The following is a 20,469-nucleotide window of genomic DNA, read 5'->3' as shown; positions in this document are numbered from 1 at the left end:
CTCCAGGGCCCCTCACAGAGGGCTGAGTGTAGGAGGGGCCTTGCTGGGAGGTGGCCCCGCGCACTTGCGTCTGGGCCAGATGCTGATGGGCAGGCTCAGTGGACAGTGGACAGCACTCGGCGGCCAGGTGGCCGGCCCTCATGGAGACCTGCGGAGCCCTATGTGGTTCCACTGCTCCGCTCCCACCCCTCCCCCAGCCCCACAGAAACCTCAGCTGCACAGTTGCTCCCGAGCCTGAGGCCCAAGACCACCCTGAGGCCTGGTGCAGCCTTCACCTGTGCACGTGTTGGCTTCCGGTGTCGTGGCCCCAGAAGCAAGCATTTCAGGTGAGGGGCCAGACCCCCTCCCACCTGGGGCCCCCTCTTCTGGCAGACCCACCCAGATGGCACAGGCAATGGGACAGATTCCTGCAGTCCCGAGTGTCCTGGCCCAAGTCCCTGGGCCATGCCCCAGCCATTCTCCATGGCTGCCCCCCTTTTCACACCTCTGACTGGTGCCCAGGTGCAGTCCGCCGGCTAGGAGTTCTGCCTGCAATTCCAGGGGCTGCCACCAGAGGGCATAAGGGCATGAGGTCAAGCGTCTTTTTCTTTCTTTTTTTTTCTTTTTTTTCTTTTTCTTTCTTTTCTTTCTTTCTTTCTCTTTCTTTCTTTCTTTCTTTCTTTCTTCCTTTCTTTCCTTCTTTCTTTCTTTCTTTCTTTCTTTCTTTCTTTCCTTTTCTTTCCATCCCTCCCTCCCTCCCTCCCTCCCTTCTTTTCTCTTTCTTAGTAATCTCTACACCAACGTGGGGCTCGAACCTACACCCCCGAGATCAAGAGTTGCACACTCCACTGGCGGAGCCGGCCAGGTGCCCCAAGCGTCTTTAAACCATGAGGGGTGGTGTGGCTTTACAGAGATGCGCTCTCACCTCCCTGCTCTCCAGCGGCCATCCAGAGCATCACCCCAGCAGAGCCTGGGGGTTTTCTCCTGGCCCTGAGGACGGAAAGCCGCGTGCCCCTGCCTGCCCAAAGCCCAGAGGGTGTGAACCCCACCTCCCCACCAGCCCTGCCGAGCCTGACCACTCTGGGTGAGGTGTTTTGTGCCCCAACTCCTGCTGTGACATATTCTTGCTCCATGTTGCCCCCTCCCCCACCCTCTCCCCTTGCTGTGGGGTCATCCCCCCCCACCTACGGAGGTGGAAACTGAGTCCCCCGAGGGCCAGCCATGGCCACGGTCCCCATCCCATGTGGACCCAGAGGGTGTGCAGCTGACACTACCCAGTATTGGCTCCTCACTGAGACCCCCCCCCTCGCTGAGGGGTGCATGCTGCTGCTATGTCCATTTACAAACAAAAGGGAAACTGAGGTCCAGGGCAGCAGAGGGGTGTGACGGGGCAGGGGTCTGAGCTAGGTGGGGAGGAGGACGGGACTGAGCAAGAATGGGCCCATCTCTCCCTCCCCAGGAAGTGTCTGTGCATGGAGGGTCTGGGGATCTTTTCCTGGGGAAACTGAGGCCCAAGGCTGGGCTCAGCACCCACCCAATTGCTGTGTGGCCCTGGAAGAGCCCTTCCCCTCTCCATAGTCTTCTTATCTGTCAAAGACGGTGGTGAGGTCTCCAACAGGCCTCCATCCCAACGGCCACAGGGCTGGGGCTGGTGCCTCTGTGCTGCTGGCCCCCAGCCCATGCTCCCCAAAGGACACTGGATGTGGGGGCCAGCAGGGGCCCCTCCTAACTTCCTGTTTATAGCAGCTGCAGGATCTCATCTCTTCACCCCAAACCATTATGATCACCATGGCAACCAGGCCTGTGTTTGTTCCAACAGGTTGGCAGGACCCGACGAAGGACTGCAGGGCTGAGGGGACTGCAGGGGCGGGGGGCGTCGGCTCTGAGATCCTGGCTCAGAACCTGCCAGTCCCCAGGGGAGAACATCAGCTGCCCCTCCCCAATTCCTGTCCTGTGCAGAAGGCAGCCCCCACTCATCTCCGTCCCAAGCAGTTGATGTGTGTTCCTGAGCACCTCTGTCCCCATATGCATAGCTGTGCTGGGCCTGGATGGAAGCAGCGCCTGCAAGCAGAGAGCTTCCAGAAAGAGAATCCACCCTGGTGGGTCCATGTCTCCTCCAGGGCAGTGTGGAAATGTGTGGGTCTGCACCGAGGAGCTGAGACAGGTGGTGTCCCCATCAGAGCAGTGTCCGCCCCATCTGGGGGTGATGGGAGAGGTGCCAGGTCCCCCCTGGGCTGGGGAGCCATGGCCCTGCTTTCCCCATACTCCCTCCCCCAACTCCGAGGAATGGGCAGGATGGGCCTGCAAGGCAGGATGTTCACAGCCTAGGGGCCAAGCTGCGGCCCAGTGAGCTGCTGTTCTGGTACCCTGGGCCTCCACCTTTGGCCTGCAGCTCAGCCGACCCCTGGCCTCCCCCCAGCAAACCGTTCTTGCCTCTGTGTTCTGGGCCTTTCTTTCTTTCTTTTCTTTTTCTTTCTTTCTTTCTTTCTTTCTTTCTTTCTTTCTTTCTTTCTTTCTTTCTTTCTTTCTTTCTTTCTTTCTTTCCTCTCTTTCCTTTCTTTCTTTCTTTCTTTCTTCTTTCTTTCTTTTTTTTTAAAGATTTTATTTATTTATTTGACAGAGAGACACAGCGAGAGAGGGAACACAAGCAGGGGGAGTGGGAGAGGGAGAAGCAGGCTTCCCGCCGAGCAGGGAGCCCCATGCGGGGCTCATTCCAGGACCCTGGGATCATGACCTGAGCCGAAGGCAGACGCTTAACGACTGAACCCCCCAGGCGCCCCGTGGGCCTGTCTTTCTATTTCCCACACTGCCTGGGGCCCCACCATTAGAGATGAGGTCCTTGGGGTTAAAAACATCCCCAAATCGGTGGATCCCCTAAGTACAAGGTCCTCTGATGATCCAGCAGGATCGGCCAAAGGCAAGGTGGGGATTGGGAGACCCAGTGCACCTCAGACCTCCAGAACTTCTGAGCAGCCCCCGGGTGTCTTCCGGCCTCCCTAGCACCCCCTGGAGCTTGTCAGAAATGCAGCTGTTCCGCCCCAGCCCAGACTCTGGGAATCAGCAGCGGCAGTCTGTTTCCACAAGCTCTCCAGGCGGGCACGGTGCGGTGCTCGCGCAAGCTTCAGAGGGCCGTCCAGGGTGGACGACGAAGAGCGCAGGCCTGGAGGTTCCAGATGGCTGTGAGGCCGGGGCGTCGGGGGCCTCCCCTGCGCGGTGCGGACGCTGACCCAACAGGTGACGGGGTGTTGCGGGGCGTCCTGGGATGATGCCTGCAGCACCCCCCGCCCCGGGGGCAGGCTGGCGGCGGAGTTGATGCCGAGGTCAGAGCTTGGGCTGGGAGGCCCTTCCAGAAAAGTCTGCGCTGCGGCCGGGGCCGGTCTTCCTCGGTTTCGGCGACTTTGGCTTCCGGAGGGTCCCCGGGGGAGGGGGTCCTGACACAGCAGAACCTGCTCCCCGCTCTGCACCCACCCGTGGCTCCCTGGCCCGACTCCCCCGGCGGCGGGCGTGCGCGGTGCGGGGGTCGCGGGGAGGGGGTCGCAGGAGGGGCGGGCCGGGAGCGGCGGGGGCGGGCCCTGGGGGCGGGGCTATCGGTCAGGCCCCGCCCCCAGCAGTGCTCAGTTGTCCGCGCGGCGGCGAGCGCGCTGTGCCTGGCGTCCCTGGAGCCGGTGCGGAGCGCGGCGTCTCCCGAGCCCCCGGCCCACGGTGAGTGCGCGGACTCCGGACGGGCTTCGGGCGCCGTCCCCTCCGGCCGCCGCCGCCGCCGAGCGCCCGGTCCTGCTCCTGCGTTTGCGGACCCCGAGGGCGCGTGGGGAGGCCCCCGAGGAGAAGGGCGGCGGGAGGTGGGGAAGGCGCGCCCCCGGCTCCGGGGAAACTGAGGCCGGCGCGTGCTCGGAGCGACGGGTCTCGGGCACTTCTCTCGGCCCGCGTCCCCGGGAGCGCCGGAGCTGGCGGGGATGGGGGGGTGCAGCAGGACGCCCCTCCGACCCCGGTGCCCCCACCCACCTGCGGCCTCCGAGGACCTCGGAGACGCTCCGCGGGGGCTCCCGGGCAACACGCAGATGTCCCCGGCGCCCCGTCCCTCCCTCCCTGCCGCCAGTCGTCAGAGAACCCACGAAATCGTCTCCACGAAATCCCTCCAGGGGCCGGAACGGTATAAAACAATGCGCACTCACCAGGCTTCTAAGCCGCCCGAGGACCCCCCGCTCATCGGGGAGGGAAAGACCTCGACGGAACTGGGGGGGGGGGTCCGAGGCTTCTGAGGGGAGCATCGAGAGGGAGGGGCGGGGAGGGGAGGGAGCGGCGAGAAGGGATGTCGGTGAGCGAAGTGGGCGGAACACCGCGGTGGAGACAGGTGAGTACAGGCCCGGGGGAGAGAGCCTCGGAGGAAGATCGGACGGAGGGGTTTCATTTTTCATGCGTTCATTCTAGAAGTATCTGGGTTAGCCTTTACAGTTGATCCCACGCGTCATAGGGCTTTAGGTCCGGCTCTAGAGCTGCTTACAATGCACGTTCCCAGGCCCTTCGCGGGCTCTCAGGGAGCCGCATTTGTAATGGGCCCTGGGGCTACTGCTCTGCTGCGTACTGGGAGCACTGGCTGGGGAGCCGCCCGGACATGACAGCCGGAAATCCAATAGGAAAAGTGAAGGGTGGGGGGTGGGAGGGGGACTGGGAAGACAAGACCACGAGGGTGACAAGGAGACCAGCATGTGGGACCAGAGATCCTGTCACTCCCCCTACACACCCAGGGTAGCCGCAGGGGACCCCTGCCCCCAAGTCTCAAGTGACCAACCCTTGGTAAGAAGGGACCTAGTGTTCTGAGATGTTTATCATAAAGGTGTTCATTCACTCTGCGGGTGACCAGCTGGCCACAGGGGACACTGGTGAGGGAGACAGATCTGGCTCTCTGGCACAGCTCAGCTGCCCCCAGACGCACCTGCTTTGGTGCCACCTAAGCCCCCAGGTGGGCTAGCAGGAGACAGTGTGGCTTAGAGCCCTCAGTTTGAGTCCTGGCTCCAGACAGGTCACCCCAGCCCCGGGGTGTGAAGTGGGACAGTGATACCCACTTTGCAGGATTGCCTCTTCCCATTTAACCTGGGCCTTGGGGACAGCCAGGGGACAAGGTAGGCCTGTTAATGTTGGCTTGGTCCCAGTGCCAGTGTGGCATTCAACTCCTCGGCCAGCCTCACCTCCCCCCTTGGACAAACGGGAGCTGGGATCCTGGCCCTGGTGGCCAGGCGTGAGCAAGGATGGGGGCACATCTTGTTCTGTGCTGCTGCCCAGGCCCAGGGGGGACAGACACAGAGAGAGCTCAGGAAGGAATTCTGTTGGGGGCCTGGTAGACAGACGGAGGGCCCCTGTGGCCCGCAAACGCTTCCTGGGGGTCAGCTGCGCACCCACTGCGGGTGCGGCTCTGGGCGAGGTGCTGGCTGGCTCCCGGGACCCCCAGGCCATGGGGAGCAGCAATATCAGTACCCAAGCAGTGGGGGGTTTCCAAGGAAATCGGAGGAGTGTCTGGGCACCCAAGGAGGAGCCATCTTTCCCAGATACCTGTGCCCAGATGTCGCTTTTGCCCCAGTCCAGTCAAGGGGCTAAGGGAGGGAGTGCCGCAGAGGGGGAGGCCAGCATACCTGGACCCCAGAACTCAGGACGTGCCAGGAGCTTAGAGCTTGGACACCAGAGTCAGAGGTGGGCTCCATCCCTGGCCACTTGCTGGCTCTGTGGCCTTGAGTAAGCTCCTAAGCCCGGGGCCTCAGTTTCTCCAGGTAGATGAGAGGAGCAAAACAGTACCCCCTTTCCGGGGCTGAGATTACGGGGCAAGGTGGCTCCCCCTCTGTCTTGAGTATTTTATTCTCACAGAGGCACCCTGTCCCTGCAGCCACTTGGCTCCTGCGTCATGTTTGTCTCTGGGACCGTGAGCCCCTGTAGCCCCTGTCACTCGGCAGACGCAATTGGCGGTTGCCCTGGCAACAGCCAAAGCAGTGGCTGCTCCCCTGGCTTTGGGGGGCTGCGGGGGTAGCAGCCTCTTCCCCACAGCTAGAGAGGGGAAGGGGGGTCCTGGTGCCCGGCCGCCTCGGGACCTCACTGCTGACGACAGGGGCGACAGCTTGTAGGACTGCACGCTCACGCTGCCGCGCCCCCCCTCATATCCCCCCATCTTTGCAGGGGGCTCCCAGGGCCAGGCAGTGGTCAATGTGAGGAAGGCAGGACCTCATTTCAGGACGTGAGCCAGCTGCCCTTTCTGTCCCCAGCTCTCAAGCTGGTCAGATGAGACCCTCTGAGCCCAGCACTCCCCGGGGCTCCATCAGGGAGCAGGCTAGGGTGCTGTCTGCAGGGGTGGCCTGAGCCGGTCGGGGGGTACAGAGCAGGGATGGCAGCCCTGGGGCCACGGAGAGACAGACAGACCCAGCGGGGGGCAGGGATCTGGTTTGTTCGACAATCTATTTAGGACTCGGGAGGTGCCCGGCATGCCCTGGCTCCAGCTCTCCCAACGGGGCATAAGATGCTGAGAAGGAGGTAGCAGATGTTCACTAGAGACTCGCAGGGATGCGGGCATGATCCCTGGGACGCTGGCCTGGGCACAAAGGGCAGGGGTGGGGCTCTCCGGGCTCTCCCACCGCTAAGCGCCCATGGAATCTGGGGCAAGAATAGTTGTACCCAGCTGAGTTCCCCGTTCCTATTTTGTCAGTGAAATCATAGTGTTCCTCTGCATGGGTCCTAGAGGTCCCCTCAATGAGTGGACGAGTGAGCTCTGCGAAGAAAGGGGACCAGGGCAGCGAGTCCAAAGGCCCTGTGGCGCACTGAGGGGAGTGTGATGCGTGCTCTACACGAGAGGCTGGCAAGCCCGGGGCAGGGAGCCCAAGGGGTGGGCACCGAGTGGAGGATTCAGCCCGGCCAGGGGGTCAGCACTTTGGCGGTTTTCAACAGGGGCGCAAGGAGACTACCCTGGGGTTTTGGGGGAAGCACAGGTTGTTGCCTGGCCCAGGGGAGAGGTGGGGGCCTGTGGCAGCTTCGTAGTCCCCCCACGCTCCCCCCAGGTCTGCAGGGCACCCTGGATCCCCTGGAGGATACGAACCAGTGTGATGGTGGCTGGCAGGGACCAACAAGGTGTCCCCCACGACTCGGAGATGCTCATTTCTGGGGGCCCCAGCTCAGCCCCTTGCAGGGCTGCAGGCTTGCTGTCCAAGCCTGTCCCCCACCCCCCACCCCAGGCTCTGTCTGCACAGAGCAGAGTGACCAGGCCTGAGCTGGCTTCAGGAGGTGCACCGACAAGGGGCGCCTTGGCCCAGGCTCTAGTCTGTGCCACAGGGCCCATCCCTGTCCCAGCCGTGACATCTGGGCTGCTGCAACCCAGACAACGTGGGGCTGGTTCCCAGATGGGAGAGGGACAGGGAGTGGTGGCCCCACACCCCAAACTTCTGAGGAGGGGCAGGACGTGCTCCATAGTTTCATTTCTACTGATTACAGGTAGGAGGCTCTTGTCTGCAGGGCGGCCCAGGGAGTGAGGATGGGGCATTGCCCTGGCCCTGCTTGGTGGGCCAGGACCCCCAGTGGCCCCTCCTGCACATGCTGGCCCCTCGGAGTCAGCCCCACTGGCCCTTTCTGGCCCAAGCTCCTCTGCAGGACAAGGATGCTGGGGTTCCCGAGGAGGGTTTGGCCTCCTGCAGGAGCTCTGTCGGCCCTGGCCCCAGACTGGACCTTCCAGGCTGGCTGACCTGGGCACCCCTCCCCCACAACTCCGTCCCCTTAGCAGAGCCCCTGGGAGGCACAGGCCCTTGCTGCTGAGCTGTCCTCGGACCCCAGGGACACAACCAGGGGACGTAGCCCTGGATGGGTGGCAGGTGGGGTGTGGCAGAACAGGCCCGCCTATGTGGTGGACTCCAGCAGTTCCCAACAACGGAGCACGGACTGTGCCAGGCACCACCATCACCTCTCACGGCCCCATCCCATCCCCAGATCCACCCAGCAGGGATGCCCCATTTTGCAGATGGGCCATGAAGACTTAGAGAGACCAAGGGACTGGCCCCCTGGGTGCCCAGTGCAGTCCAGCAGGGGGGCTGAGCTCCAGGGAGGCTCAGGTGCCCCCTCCTGCCCCACCGGGAACCTGCGCCGGCCGCCAGAAACGCAGCTCCTGTCGGTTTCTGGCTGATTCAATCATTGCTGGATGTGCACCTGATGTGATTACTGGGGCCAGCACGGCAGAGCTGCCAGCTGGTGGACATCCAGAGGCTCTCTCCCACAGATCACCCACCATGACGACCTTGCTGGAGATCAAGAGCAGTGTGCTCAGGCAAGTGCAGGTGCGCCCATCCTTCCGCCGGAGGACCGAGGGAGAGCCTGGGAGCGCCAGCACTGACCCACAGGAGCCCGCCGCGGGGGCTTGGTGGGTGCCCCACGCCTGATCCCGTACAGTCACGTGCACCTGGCCGCCCTCCTCTTGCTGGACCCCACTCTCCCGCTTCCCCCGACCTCCGGGGGAAGCCTGGGGGAGTGATACCAAGGCCAGAGGGTGGGGGGGGCCACACTGTGGACATCAGACTGGGCCCTCAGCCGTGTGGAGACCCAGGCAGTCCCCGCAAGTTGTAGGGCCTGATGGCTGGCCTTGGGCAGGGGACAGGTGCGTGCTGTGAGCCCTGAGCTTCAGGGAGCGTTCGCTGACCCTCAGCCTGGCCTTTCTCTGCAGGAAACCTGGGGACGGTGTGGAGTTCTTCGCGCAGATGCGCCTTATTCTGAAGAAGGGGGAAGGCAGACAGGGCCTGCCATGCCCCGAGGTGAGGGCAGCTCGGAGCTGCTGCCCAGTGTCGGGGCACCATGCTGGGCCTTCCCCCCAGCCCCCTCTACACCAGGCCCCCACCCCTCAGCTCAACTCCCTCCCTCCCTGGAGTGTCCCCACAGGAGGCCCTCACCCTAGTGCCCCTCACAGGTCCTCTTGCGCAGTGGTTCACCAGCCCCTGCTGAGCCTGTGGACCCCAACCGTGGCCTGAGAGCCCTAACCCAGGAGGAGGTAAGGGGGATGGGGTTCTGGCCCCAGGGAGAGTCTGGGAGCACTTCCTGTATGCCAGGCCCAGGTTCTAGGGACAGGCGGACAGCAAAGGTGGCAGGGGTGAGGGCCAGGACTTCCCATGGAAGCCAGTAAGGAGCAGAAGTTGGGGGTCAGACCAATGGAGGGCCCAGCTGGTGCAAAGGTACCGATGCTGGGACCAGACTCTGCCAGTGGGTGGAGCTCCTGGGGGCTGGGATGCGGGGTGGGAGGGGCGGGGAACCAAGGGGCCTGGACCCCCAGTGGCCAGGGCTCAGGGCCCGGGGCTGAGGCGGACAGGGGTGGGGTGGCTGGGACTCAGGGTGCACCCCGCTCCCCGCCCGCAGGTGGAGATGCTCTATGAGGAAGCTCTGTACACAGTCCTTTACCGTGCAGGGACCATGGGCCCTGACCAGGTGGATGACCAGGAGACCCTACTGGGCTACCTGCAGCAGGTGAGTCCCACTGGCTCCGCCCTCCCTGCTGGCCCGGCCCCACCCTGCTCTGGGGAAAATGGAGACCACTGTCTCTCCCAACCCAGTCATCTGCCTGGTGATGTCACCATCACCCAAATAATGCAGGCTTGCCTCACATACAGAACACACACCCCCCACACACGTGTGTGCACAGGCAGACACACATACAGGCTGATAGGCATGCCCGGAAGGACAGAGCAATGGAAAAACACACAGACACACAGAGAAGGGTAGAAAGGATAAACTAACAGAGGAACAGACACACAGGATGGGTGGATAGACAAATACATCTTTCCTCCTCCCCTGGGTGTGTTTCCTCTGCTCTGTGAGGCCCCCGGGACACTGCCCAGCCCTGCTTTGGGGGTCCCTGGGCCCTCACACCTGCCCACCCTCTACAGGTGTTTGGTACCAGCCCCGAGGAGCACGCCGAGGCCATTGAGCGTGTGAAGAAGGCCAAGGTGAGGCTGCCACTTGGTCTGGGCAGACGCTGACCAGCCACAGTGCTAGGGCTCGGGGGTGGAGAGGACACAGACCAGGGCCCTGTCCTGGCCACACGGAGCCTCCTTCAGGAGGCCCCTCGGCACCTTTGGCCCACAGGCCCCCACGTATGCCCTGAAAGTCTCTGTCATGCGTGCCAAGAACCTGCTGGCCAAAGACCCCAATGGTGAGTGGGGACCAGCCAGGAGTTTGGCTGCGCCCAGGCCTGGTGGCCGTGGAGGGACCGTGGAGGGACGGGGTTGGGGGGCCTGGGACCGGGGACTGAGGCGCCCGCGGTGTCTCAGGCTTCAGCGACCCATACTGCATGCTGGGCATCCTGCCGGCCTCGGGCGCCCCGCGGGAGCCAGGCCCGCACAAGGAGCAGCGTTTCAGCTTCCGCAAAGGCAGCAAGCGTGGAGGCCCACTGCCGGCCAAGTGCATCCAGGTCACCGAGGTCAAGAGCAGCACCCTGAACCCTGTCTGGAAGGAGAACTTTCTCTTGTAAGGCCCCTCTTCCAGCCGGGCGGCAGGGTGGTGCGGGAGAGGGGCTGCCTGCTACGCCAGGACGCGTGCCATTTCAGAACGGAGCAGGGCTGGTCATAGGACCGCCTTCCAGAGGACATCATCACCTCAGAGTGAGGTGCCACACAGTCAGGATTCAAATCCAGGCAGCCTGTCTTACAAGCTGGAGCTCATGGACCCCTTCCTGCAGCTCCTGAAATGGTCCCTCCCCTACCCCTGGGCAGAGGATCGTCCTGCACCCTCTGGCCATCTCTCTGTTTTCCTTATAGTGAGATTGAGGATGTCAGCACGGACCAGCTGCACCTAGACATCTGGTATAGGCCCCTGGGCCCTGCAGGGCAGGGGGTGTGGTGGTGAGAGGGGACATTCAGGGCCCAGCCAGGCCCCAGCCAGACGAGGTTTGCCCTCTTGCCCCACTCCTAGGGACCATGATGATGATGTGTCTCTGGTGGAAGCATGTAGGAAGCTGAATGAAGTCATCGGCCTGAAGGGCATGAGCAGGTATGACAGGTGGGACCTTGGTGCCCCCCAGACATGGGCCAGCAGGTGGAGGGACCCCAGGTGGGAGCCCACCCTGCTTTGCCCAGGTATTTCAAACAGATTGTCAAGTCGGCCCGTGCGAATGGGACAGCAGGGCCCACGGAGGACCACACGGATGACTTCCTGGGGTGCCTCAACATACCCATCCGGGTGAGTGGGGGCCAGGGCCTCATTCCCAGAGCACGTTTGTGGTGTCTCACCCTCCGGGGACACTGCTGGTGGCTATGTCCTGTGATTCCCCCAAGCTGCTCCCATCCTTCTTGGGCTGGGTGGGGGCACTGTGCTGCAGGGGAGAGGGAGGGAACAGCCTCCTGGGGCCTCTGGTGTCCAGGCACCCCGGAGTGCTCACCCTGTGCCCATGGCCTGTGTTCAGTGGGAAACAGAGGTCTGTGGGAGGGAGCAGGAGGAGATATTGCCAGTCTGAACCCCCTTCCCTTAGGAGGTGCCCGTGGCTGGTGAAGACCGCTGGTTCAAGCTGGAACCGCGTTCCAGTGCCTCCCGCGTGCAGGGAGACTGCCAGCTGGTCCTCAAGCTAATCACCACACAGGTGGGGGGCTGTGGGGTCCTTGACCTGCATGCCAGCCCTACACCCCTGCCCGCGGGCTGGGGCAGGGCTGGTGATGGGCGGGCCCTGCATTCCAGAGGGACACGGGCATGAGCCAGCGCGGGCGGTCGGGCTTCCTGTCCTACATGCTGCTGCTCAGCCGTCTGCTGCAGTTCGAGCACCGATCCCAGGAGGTAGCCGCGCCCTCGGGGCCGAGGAGGGACAGCAGGGGAGGCTGGGCACCGGGGGCAGGAGGGGCTGGCGTCTCCTCCCTTCACTCACGCCTGCCCACCCCTTCCAGCCCAACTCGAGCGGCTGGCGCGGAGAGCTCAGCGGGCCCGCGGCCACCGTGCTCTGCCTGCACGGCGCGCAGAGCAACCTGTCTGCGCTGCAGCTGGCGGTGCTGTGAGTGGGCGGGGCCGCTGGAGGGGCGGGTCGCGGGAAGGCGAGGGGCGGGGGGGAGGGGCTGCGCGTCCCGGGGCGGGGCCTCTAGGGGCGGGGCGAACGTGGGGGCGGGGTTATGGGAGGGAACGGGCGGCTAAGAGGGGCGGGCCCCGGGAAGGGGCAGGGCTGTGGAGATGGGACGGAAAGTGGGCGTGGTCATGGAAGAGGCCGGGGGGCGCTGGGGTGAGGAGGGGCTTGGGAAGGGGCGTTGTGAGTGGCAGCAGCTGAGAGGGGCGGAGCTGGAGAGGTGGTGCTGCGAGGGGAGTGTCATGGGGTGGGGATGGGGCGTGCCCTGTGGTGGGCGTGGCCACAGGTGGGCGGGGCAGGCGCGGGAAGGAGTGCTTTGAGTGGGAAGGGATGGAACGGGGCGGTGCCGTGAGGGCATTGTGGGACGGGAAGGGGCAAGGAGGAGGGGCACAAGGGGTCTCCTGGGGGGTCGCAGCCCTGACTCCGCCCTGACCATGGCGGGGCTGGCCCCCCAGGCACTGGCAGGTCAGCAGCCGCCACCATCAGACCTGCACTCTGGACTATGGCTACCTGCTGGGGCTGCTGGAGGACATGCAGGCCCACTGGGAGGAGGCATCCTCCCTGCCCCAAGAGCAGGTGAGCGCGCCCTCGTCGGCTCAAAGTGCTGTTCCCGGAGGGTGTGCGGTGGGCTGCTGGCGCGCTGGGCAGACAGGGCGGAGGCCCACCCTCATGGGGCGCACGGCCTGCAGGGTGTCCTGGGCTTGAAAACAAATCTCATGACCCAGGGCAGAGCAAGACTGGGCAGTGCTGAGATAGGGGATGGGTTGGACCCAGGAGAGGGAGGTCGTGCCCTTCCCTTGGCTGGGGACAGAGGGAGTGGGCGCTGGCTGCTGGGCAGGGGGGACTGGTGGTGCAAAGGCCTTGAGGCTGCGGGAGAAAGTAGCAGGGCCAGGCCGGTGGGTGGCTGCCGGAGGCCCTTGCAGACTGGCTAGGGCAGGGCACCCACCGGCCGGGGATGCTGCTGCCCCTGCCCCCACCCCGTGGGGCGGGCAGTGAGGGCCAGCTCTGACGGGCCCTGTGCTCCCAGGAGGAGAGCCTGGCTGACAGCTTCTGTGCCTTCTTGGAGTTTGGGCTGCAGCTGCTACGGCAGCTCCGAGACTACTTCCCAGCCACCAGCAGCACAGCCGTCCACCGCCTGGAGCTGCTGCTGAAGTGGGTGCAGCCGCCGGTGCTTGGGGTGGGCTAGGGCCGGGGCGGGGCAGCCCACAGTCAACGGGCGGCCCCTGTCCAGGTGTCTCAGCAAGATGCAGCTCTTCCAGCCGTCCTTCGAGATCTGCCCCTTCGAGACAGAGCTGAACATGGACATCGCGGCGGCTCTGAAGGTGTGTCCGGCCCCAGCTGCCCGCCCCACCCCGGCCCCAGGCTCAGCCTGCTCAGCCATTCTTTGCTGCCCTTTTAGCCTCCCCCATTCACCACACTGTCTTGGTGACTTGTCTTGCAGAGGGGCAACCGTGAGTGGTACGACAGGCTCCTGAACACCAGGAGTCCTCGAGAGCAGGTGCCACTGGGGGAGGGCCTGGCCGCAGGGGAGGGGAGGGGAGGGGTCGGCCAGGAGGTGCGGGCCAGAAGGTCATCGTGAACCGGGCTTCCTCGCAGCCAGGGCCGCTGCGCCTCGCCGGGCTGGTGGAGCTGGCTGACACCGTCTACGAGGACCTGCAGTCCTGCTATGGCATCTACGCTAGCCTCTTCCACAGGTGGGGCCCCTGCCCCCAGCCCCTCGTGACGCCTCCAGGCCAGGCGTGGGGCAAGCAGGTGTGTGGAATTTGTTCTTACAGCATCGTCGAGATCGACTTCTTCACCCTCACTTTCCGGCAGCTGGAGCGTCTGGTGAGGAGGGGGAGTGGGGAGAAGCCCCCCGCCGGCTGGGAAGGTGCCTCGGTTTCCTTGTTGCTGGCGGTCTGACTCCGCCATCCTGAGCAGGTGGCCGAGGAGGCATGGGTGCTGATGGAGGAGCTGAGCCCCAAGATGACCCTTGAGGTGGCCTCGGGGCTCTTCGAGCTGTACCTGACCCTGGCCGACATCCAGAGCTTCTGGAGCAGCATCCCCGGACGGTGGGTGCCCTGCCCTAGCCTGTCCCCTTTCCTCCACGCCCCCATCTGTCTCTGTCCACTACGGGTTTCCCAGGCCTGTACCCACCCCTCCCTGTCCCCCTGCCCCAGCTGTCCTCCAGCCTCCTCTAGGAGGTCTCTGGGACAGGATCCCGAGGGCCCTTTGAAGGAGGGAAGCTGGGATGTGCAGGCTGAAGGTGTTTGAGTCAGGGCGGGCTCTGACGGGCCTCCTGTTGCAGTGAGAGCCGCTCCCTTGCTCTGGCCGGCATCCATGCCCCCTTCCTGCCTGCCGTGAAGCTCTGGCTGCAGGTGCTGCGGGACCAGGCCAGGTGGAGACTTCAGGGAGCCGTGGATGTGGACACAGTGAGTAAGCACCCAGGCCTGGAGCTGCTGGGCTCAGCCAGGGCCTCCCTGCAACCCAGGCCTCCTCCCACCCTCTTAGCTGGAGCCCATGGATGCCTCCTGCAAGCACAGCAGCTCCGCGGCCACTGCTAGTCTCTGCTTCAGTCTCATCCAGGAGCTGTGGGCCCGCCTGGCGTGGCCAGACCCTGCCCAGGCCCAGGCGCTGGGCACCCAGCTCAGCCAGGTGTGTGGCTGTGGGTTGCAGAGTGTGGTCTGGGAGGGGAGCAGGACCAGGGCCACAGTCCACAGCTCTGAGCCCTTGTGTCCCACGCTAGGACCTGTGCGAGGCCACCCTCTTCTACACTGAGCTGTTGCGAAAGAAGGTGGACGCTCAGCCCGGGGCTACAGGCGAGGCAGTGAGCGAGCCAGTGAGCAGGCTGGTGGGCAGGCGGGGGAGCGGAGGGCCGATGGGGCCAGCACAGGGCTGCCCACGCACCACCCACGTCTGGCACGCCTCCCCAGCTCTGTGTGGTCCTCAACAATGTGGAGCTCCTCCGCAAGGCTGCTGGGCAGGCGCTGCGGGGTCTGGCATGGCCGGAGGCGACCTCAGCGCTGGAGGGGGCGCTCCCGCGGCCTCTGCTCAGCTGTGCGCAGGCCCTGGACGAAGACCTGCAGCAGGAGGTCCACACCGTGACGGCGCACCTGACCTCCAAGGTGGGCGGGCGGGCAGGCTGGGGAGCCGGCTGCCCCGTGCACTGCCGCTTGGTGCTGAGTGCTGCCATCCCGCAGATGGTGGCCGACATCAGGAAGTATGTACAGCACATCAGCCTGTCGCCAGACTCCATCCAGAACGACGAAGTGAGTGCGCGGCCGGCTGAGGGTGTATGGGGTGGGGCCCGGGGGCTGTCTGGCGCTGAGGGTGCTGCCCGCAGGCCGTGGCCCCGCTCATGAAGTACCTGGACGAGAAGCTGGCCCTGCTGAATGCATCGCTGGTGAAGGAGAACCTGAGCAGGTAGGGCTCGGGGTGGGTGAGCAGCGTGGGGCCTGCAGTGCGGCCACCGACGCGGAGTGTCCCTGCAGGGTGCTGGAGGCCCTCTGGGAGCTGCTCCTGCAGGCCATCCTGCAGGCCCTCAGTGCAAACCTCGATGTCTCCGCGGATTTCTACGGCCGCTTCCACTTCACGCTGGAGGTAGGGCCGCGTGGAGGAGCCGTCCCTGCCGGGGCGCCTGGGCCTTTCCCGGCGGTCCCCGGGCCCCGAGGCTGCTGAGCACCCCTTTGCCCCTCTGCTAGGCGGCCTGGCCTTCCCAGCCCAAACGGCTCCTGCCTGCCAGCCCACCTCTGTCAGCAGCAGCTGGCTGCCCCAGGCGTTGGCATTCCCCTCCCTCCCCCCCCGGCTGGGGGGGGAGGTGGGGGGGCTGGCTTCTGAGCGGGGGCGCTGGGTGTGAGAAGTGGCTCTGGTTCCACCCGTCTCAGCCTGCTGGCCTCAGCTGGTTCTGCCTTCTTGCCCTGCCCCAGGCCCTGGTGAACTTTTTCCACGCGGAGGGTCAGGGTCTGCCCCTGGAGAGCCTGAGGGATGGAAGCTACAAGGTGCGGCCTGGCCTGGGGGCCTCTGGCAGGAGGGAGGGGAGCGTGCACAGGGCCCGCACTCAGCACCCCTGCGCCCCGCAGAGACTGGAGGAGGAGCTGCGTCTGCACCAGTGCTCCACCCGCGAGTGCATCGAGCAGTACTACCTGGACAAGCTCAAGCAGGTAGCGGGGCCCAGGGGGCGCGCTCGGCCTCCCCCCCGCCGCGGGGCCCCCGAGCCCTGGTCACCAGCCTGAGCCCTTGCGCAGAGGTGCCTGGAGCAGAACCGGTTCGGGCGCCTGAGCGTCCGCTGCCACTACGAGGCCGCACAGCAGAGGTTGGCCGTGGAGGTGCTGCATGCCGCGGACCTGCCCCCACTGGATGCCAACGGTGAGGGGCCGCCGGCGGGCGGGGTGCGGGGGGTGGGCGGGCGGTGGCGCTCATGGCGCCTTCTGGCTGTGCCCCTCAGGCCTGAGCGACCCCTTCGTGATCGTGGAGCTGGGCCCGCCACACCTCTTCCCGCTGGTCCGCAGTCAGAGGACGCAGGTCAAGAGCCGGACGCTGCACCCCGTGTACGACGAGCTCTTCTACTTGTGAGTGTCCTGCCCCCGCCCCCCCAGCCCGCCCGCGCCCGAGCGGGGCACCGGCTCCAGGCGACCGCCCCTCGCTTGCAGCTCCGTGTCGGCAGAGGCGTGCCGCCGCCGCGGCGCCTGCGTGCTCTTCACGGTCATGGACCACGACTGGCTGTCCACCAACGACTTCGCGGGGGAGGCGGCCCTCGGCCTGGGCAGCATCGGTGGCATAGCGCGGCCCCAGGTGGGAGGGAGCGCGAGGGCCAGGCAGCCCGTGACCCTGCACCTGCGCCGGCCCAGAGCCCAGGGTGAGTGAGGGTGCAGGGGTGGAGGGTCTGATGGCGGTCGGGTCTCACGCTGGCCCCTGCCCTCCTGCCTGCCTGCAGTGAAGTCAGCGCTGAGGATGCTGGAAGGCCGCACCAACAAGGAGGCGCAGGAGTTTGTCAAGAGACTCAAGGAGCTGGAGAAGTGCATGGAGGCGGACCCCTGAGCCCCTCCTGCCCCAGGCCCTCCCCGAGTCCCGGCACCATCCTCACCCTGCCCTGCGGTCAGCTTTGTGCAGCCAGGGCTCGCTCCCCCCACCCTGCCGTGTGGTGTGCATGCTGCGGCTGGCCATCCAGCCCCTCCTCCCTGCCCTGGCCCCGTGCGCTGTGTACTGTGAACCCCTTGCATCCAGCACCACCCCCAACCTGGGTCTGGGGGACTACCTCGGTGGGGCCTGGCCAGCAGCTGTCCCCCTGGATGCGGAGCAGAGCAGGCCTGGCCGCCAGGTGAGCTTCCCCATCTGCTCCCTCGGCTTCCATGGCCCCCAGCAGGCGGGCACCGGTCTGAGAGCAGGGTTCTCAGTGGGGTGGCTCTGCTTCCGGGGAGACGCTAGGCCGTGTCTGGAGGCATTTTTGGTGGTCACAACTACAGGCTGAGGGAGATCTTACTGGTACTAGTGGTGAGACCAGGGATGCTCTCCCCAGCAAAGATGGGCCACTCCCAGATGTTACCAGTGCCACGACAAAGAGCCCATCTTAGAGGAAGCTCTGTCTTCTCCTTCTGGGGCACGGAGTGTGGCAGAGCCTTGCTGGCCAAGAGGCAGGAAGGCTCAGGTTTGAGTCCAGACCACGCAAGCCGGCAGGAAACAGCTCCCTGGGGCCCTGGCGGAGGGGAAGGTGGGCACCTGGAACCCTTCACCCAGAGGGCATATGGATAGGTTTGCTAAGAACTGCATAGGTCTCACTCCCCACCTAGCTCTGAGGCCTGGGAGAGGGTCCCCGGGTGTCACTGTGAAGCTGGGGACATCACGCAGAGTTGATAGGTCAGTGTACGGAGCTCCGTGCAGGCCACGCAGCTGTCCAGTGTATTCTCTGTGTCCACACACACCTGCCCATGCCAGACCTGCCTCACGCCCGACATCACCACAGTCCAGACGCTTCCCAGGCAGGCTCTGCCTCACTGGAGACTGAGAATCATCCCCACGCCATCCCCCCCATCCCCAGGTCAAGTGCAAAGAAAGAGGCTCACACTGGGGTCTCCTTGGCCTGCAGCTTCATTGGGAGGGCTGGAAGGCCCCAGAGCACGGCTGTGTCAGAAGCATGGGAACAGAGTCCAGGGCTGCTCAGTGCTGCGGGGGCTGAGGCTGCCAGGCCCGTCTGTGTCCCCACAAGTCCTGCTATGTCTCCAGTTCCTTACTGCTCCACCATGAAAAGTAAACGTGTCTGCCACCTTTAGTCTCTCTGCCGTTTCTTAATTCCCTTCCAAACCTCTGCGGGGGCCCTGGCCTCTGCCCTGTTCCAGAGGACCCTCCTCCTCAGGGCAGCTACTGCTGCTGTCTCCTCCATCCTCGGCACCAGGCCCTCGCTCCTCAGACTCGTCCTCACTGTCGCTGTCGCCACTGTCTGCAAGCAGCCTGGAAGGGGGAGGAGTGTTCACTATGGGCGCACTCACTCACAGAAGCCCCCGGCTGAGGGCAGATTCTCCTATTCCCCAGGTTCTTAAAACCAACACCTCTCCAGTGGGACCTCCACATTCCCTCTTACACAGTCACAAAACCCTCGTGCTGCTGAGGGATCCACCCCTCCTCCCCACCCCCGCCATCCACAGGAGGGGCTGAGGCCAGAGGCAGAGGAGAGCCCTGGGAAGCCCAAGGACCTACCGGGTGCCAGCCACTGGCCTGTTGGGGTTTGCAAACTCTCGCCCAGAATCCACGTCAAAAGGATCTGAACAGAGGAAGCAAGCAAGAAAGGGACCTATAGATGAGCTCAGAGCACAACCAAGCCCCCCAAATGCTGGCGTAGGAAGGCCCCCCCACCCGGCTTCTCAACAGGAGGTGGCATGCCTGGAGGGTCCTGACTCCCAACCAGGGGGCTTGGGTCCATGCCAGGCCTCACCGATTTCCTCCTCCTCGGGGCACTCCTTGGCGTGGGCCAGGAACTCCTGCTGGGCCCGCAGCACCTCCTCCGCACTGCTGCAGGCTGCGTACGTGTCCAGGAGCTGGCGATTCAGGTCTAGGAAGCCCTTGCCCCACTTGAACTTCCGCAGCAAAATGACAGCAAGGTCCGAGAAGCCTGACGGCGAGGACACCGGAAACCCAAGGATGTCGACAATACCTCTCCCATCCCAAGTGTTCCCAGCACCCTCAACGCTGTCCCCACACCTGAAACTCCCCATCAGACACCATTCTATGGTCCAGACAGCCTGCTTGCCCTCCTCTGCCATTCACGAAGGCCCTCTCCCCATGTCTCACGGGGCCGCCTGAGCCTCCACGGGGACCATACATTCTCTGAGGACAAGTTGAGGGGTGAGAGAGGTGGGGCTGAAATCCTGGCCTGTCCACCTCGACCGCCCCACACACCCTCACATGGCTCCTGGGAGGTGCCAGCAGAAAACCCATCGCTACCAGTGTAGCCAGACTTGGCAGCAGGCCGGCGCTCACCCAGGATGCAGAAGGTGGCAGCAAAAGCCTCCACACAGGACAGCTTGCAGGGCCGGCCGTAGTTGACGGGGTTGGCAGCGACCAGGTGGGGCAGTAGCCGCAAGTGGCTCCCGCGCATCTTCCCAAACGGGGTCTCATCCAGTCGGGCCCAGGAACAGTCGATGACAGCGACCCCACTCTGTGCGACCAGCTGTCTGTTAGGAGCAGAGCAGGGTTGGGTTCTGGAGACCACGTCCCTGGAGACTGACCTCACCAGGGATACAAGAACATCATTTCTCGGCCCCCAAGCACCCCCAACAGTGTGTGTTCCTGCAGCAGACTCCTTTATTCACTCGTTTACTGAGACCGACTATATCCTGCGCTAGGCAACGGGGGAAAACTAGACCAGTACACCTAGGTGAGCCCGGCAAGAAGGATGCGCCAGGGTCCCGGGCTCAGGGAGAGCACAGAGCCCAGGCAGGGACCCCGCCCGCTCCCCCCACCCGCGCCTCCCCGCTCCTACCTGTCTGCGGGGGACACGTACTGGGAGCCCACGGGGCTGAGCACAACGCCGCCGAACCTGTGGCCCAGACGCAGGCAACGCACCATGCCTAGGCGGGCCAGCTTGCGGCCAGTGCAACGCCGGGGGTCGCAGTGGCCCAGCTCCCACATGGCCAGCGTGCAGGGTAGCCGCGCCGGGCCCGAGGTGCCCTCGTCCTTGGCCGCCTCTGGCTCCACGGACGCTGCACCGGAGACGGAAGGATACCGAGCCTCAGGCGCAGTTCGGATGCCACCCCCGGCCCCCAACTCCCGGGTCCGCGATCGCGCCCCACTCACCGCGCAACGCGGCGCCCACCTCCTCGGCGAAGGCCTCCAGGGAGCGGCCCGCGGGGTGGCGAGCGCGGCCTCCTTCAGCCCCCATCCCCCGCGCCACCCTCCTCCGGCCCATGGCGGGCAGCTGGGTCCCGGACACCGCCCGCCTCACAGCTCGGCTGCGGCCGGGCCGCGCGTGTCTG

The 20,469-nt window shown here is 64.8% G+C and overlaps 2 protein-coding genes across 4 annotated transcripts; one reads left to right on the top strand and one right to left on the bottom strand.

Annotated features, from left to right (window-relative positions):
• Positions 1 to 3,612: 3,612 nt before the first annotated feature.
• On the top strand, positions 3,613 to 18,122 carry BAIAP3 (BAI1 associated protein 3). The gene is made up of 35 exons (XM_032425976.1): positions 3,613 to 3,681; positions 8,219 to 8,359; positions 8,660 to 8,747; positions 8,900 to 8,980; positions 9,343 to 9,450; positions 9,870 to 9,929; positions 10,069 to 10,135; positions 10,254 to 10,449; positions 10,740 to 10,784; positions 10,894 to 10,971; positions 11,058 to 11,160; positions 11,450 to 11,557; positions 11,653 to 11,748; positions 11,856 to 11,959; positions 12,481 to 12,601; positions 13,053 to 13,177; positions 13,257 to 13,347; positions 13,467 to 13,523; positions 13,622 to 13,719; positions 13,801 to 13,852; positions 13,946 to 14,076; positions 14,313 to 14,436; positions 14,516 to 14,659; positions 14,751 to 14,843; positions 14,938 to 15,129; positions 15,205 to 15,273; positions 15,348 to 15,427; positions 15,496 to 15,604; positions 15,931 to 16,002; positions 16,084 to 16,164; positions 16,249 to 16,369; positions 16,449 to 16,572; positions 16,654 to 16,859; positions 16,938 to 17,321; positions 18,039 to 18,122. The coding sequence occupies exons 2-34, from the start codon at positions 8,229 to 8,231 to the stop codon at positions 17,039 to 17,041; spliced, it is 3,459 nt and encodes a 1,152-aa protein (XP_032281867.1). The 5' UTR covers positions 3,613 to 3,681; positions 8,219 to 8,228; the 3' UTR covers positions 17,042 to 17,321; positions 18,039 to 18,122.
• Positions 18,055 to 20,463, bottom strand: TSR3 (TSR3 ribosome maturation factor). 3 transcript variants are annotated; one of them, XM_032425977.1, is made up of 6 exons: positions 20,291 to 20,463; positions 19,977 to 20,196; positions 19,475 to 19,668; positions 18,930 to 19,106; positions 18,695 to 18,758; positions 18,055 to 18,448 (listed from the first exon to the last, which is right to left on the bottom strand). In XM_032425977.1, exons 1-6 carry the CDS (start codon positions 20,400 to 20,402, stop codon positions 18,286 to 18,288), a joined length of 930 nt encoding a protein of 309 aa, XP_032281868.1. In that variant the 5' UTR covers positions 20,403 to 20,463; the 3' UTR covers positions 18,055 to 18,285. The 3 variants fall into 3 exon arrangements, with proteins under 3 accessions (XP_032281868.1, XP_032281869.1, XP_032281870.1); XM_032425978.1 differs by having other exon boundaries at positions 19,998 to 20,196; XM_032425979.1 differs by having other exon boundaries at positions 18,056 to 18,448; positions 20,310 to 20,397.
• Positions 20,464 to 20,469: the final 6 nt, after the last annotated feature.

The sequence above is a fragment of the Phoca vitulina genome, unplaced genomic scaffold, assembly GCF_004348235.1.
Source record: "Phoca vitulina isolate PV1807 unplaced genomic scaffold, GSC_HSeal_1.0 scaffold33, whole genome shotgun sequence".
In the NCBI taxonomy this organism is placed as follows: Eukaryota; Metazoa; Chordata; class Mammalia; order Carnivora; family Phocidae; genus Phoca; species Phoca vitulina.
Note: the sequence above shows the minus strand (reverse complement) of the source record. Positions and strands in the feature narration are given on the sequence as shown.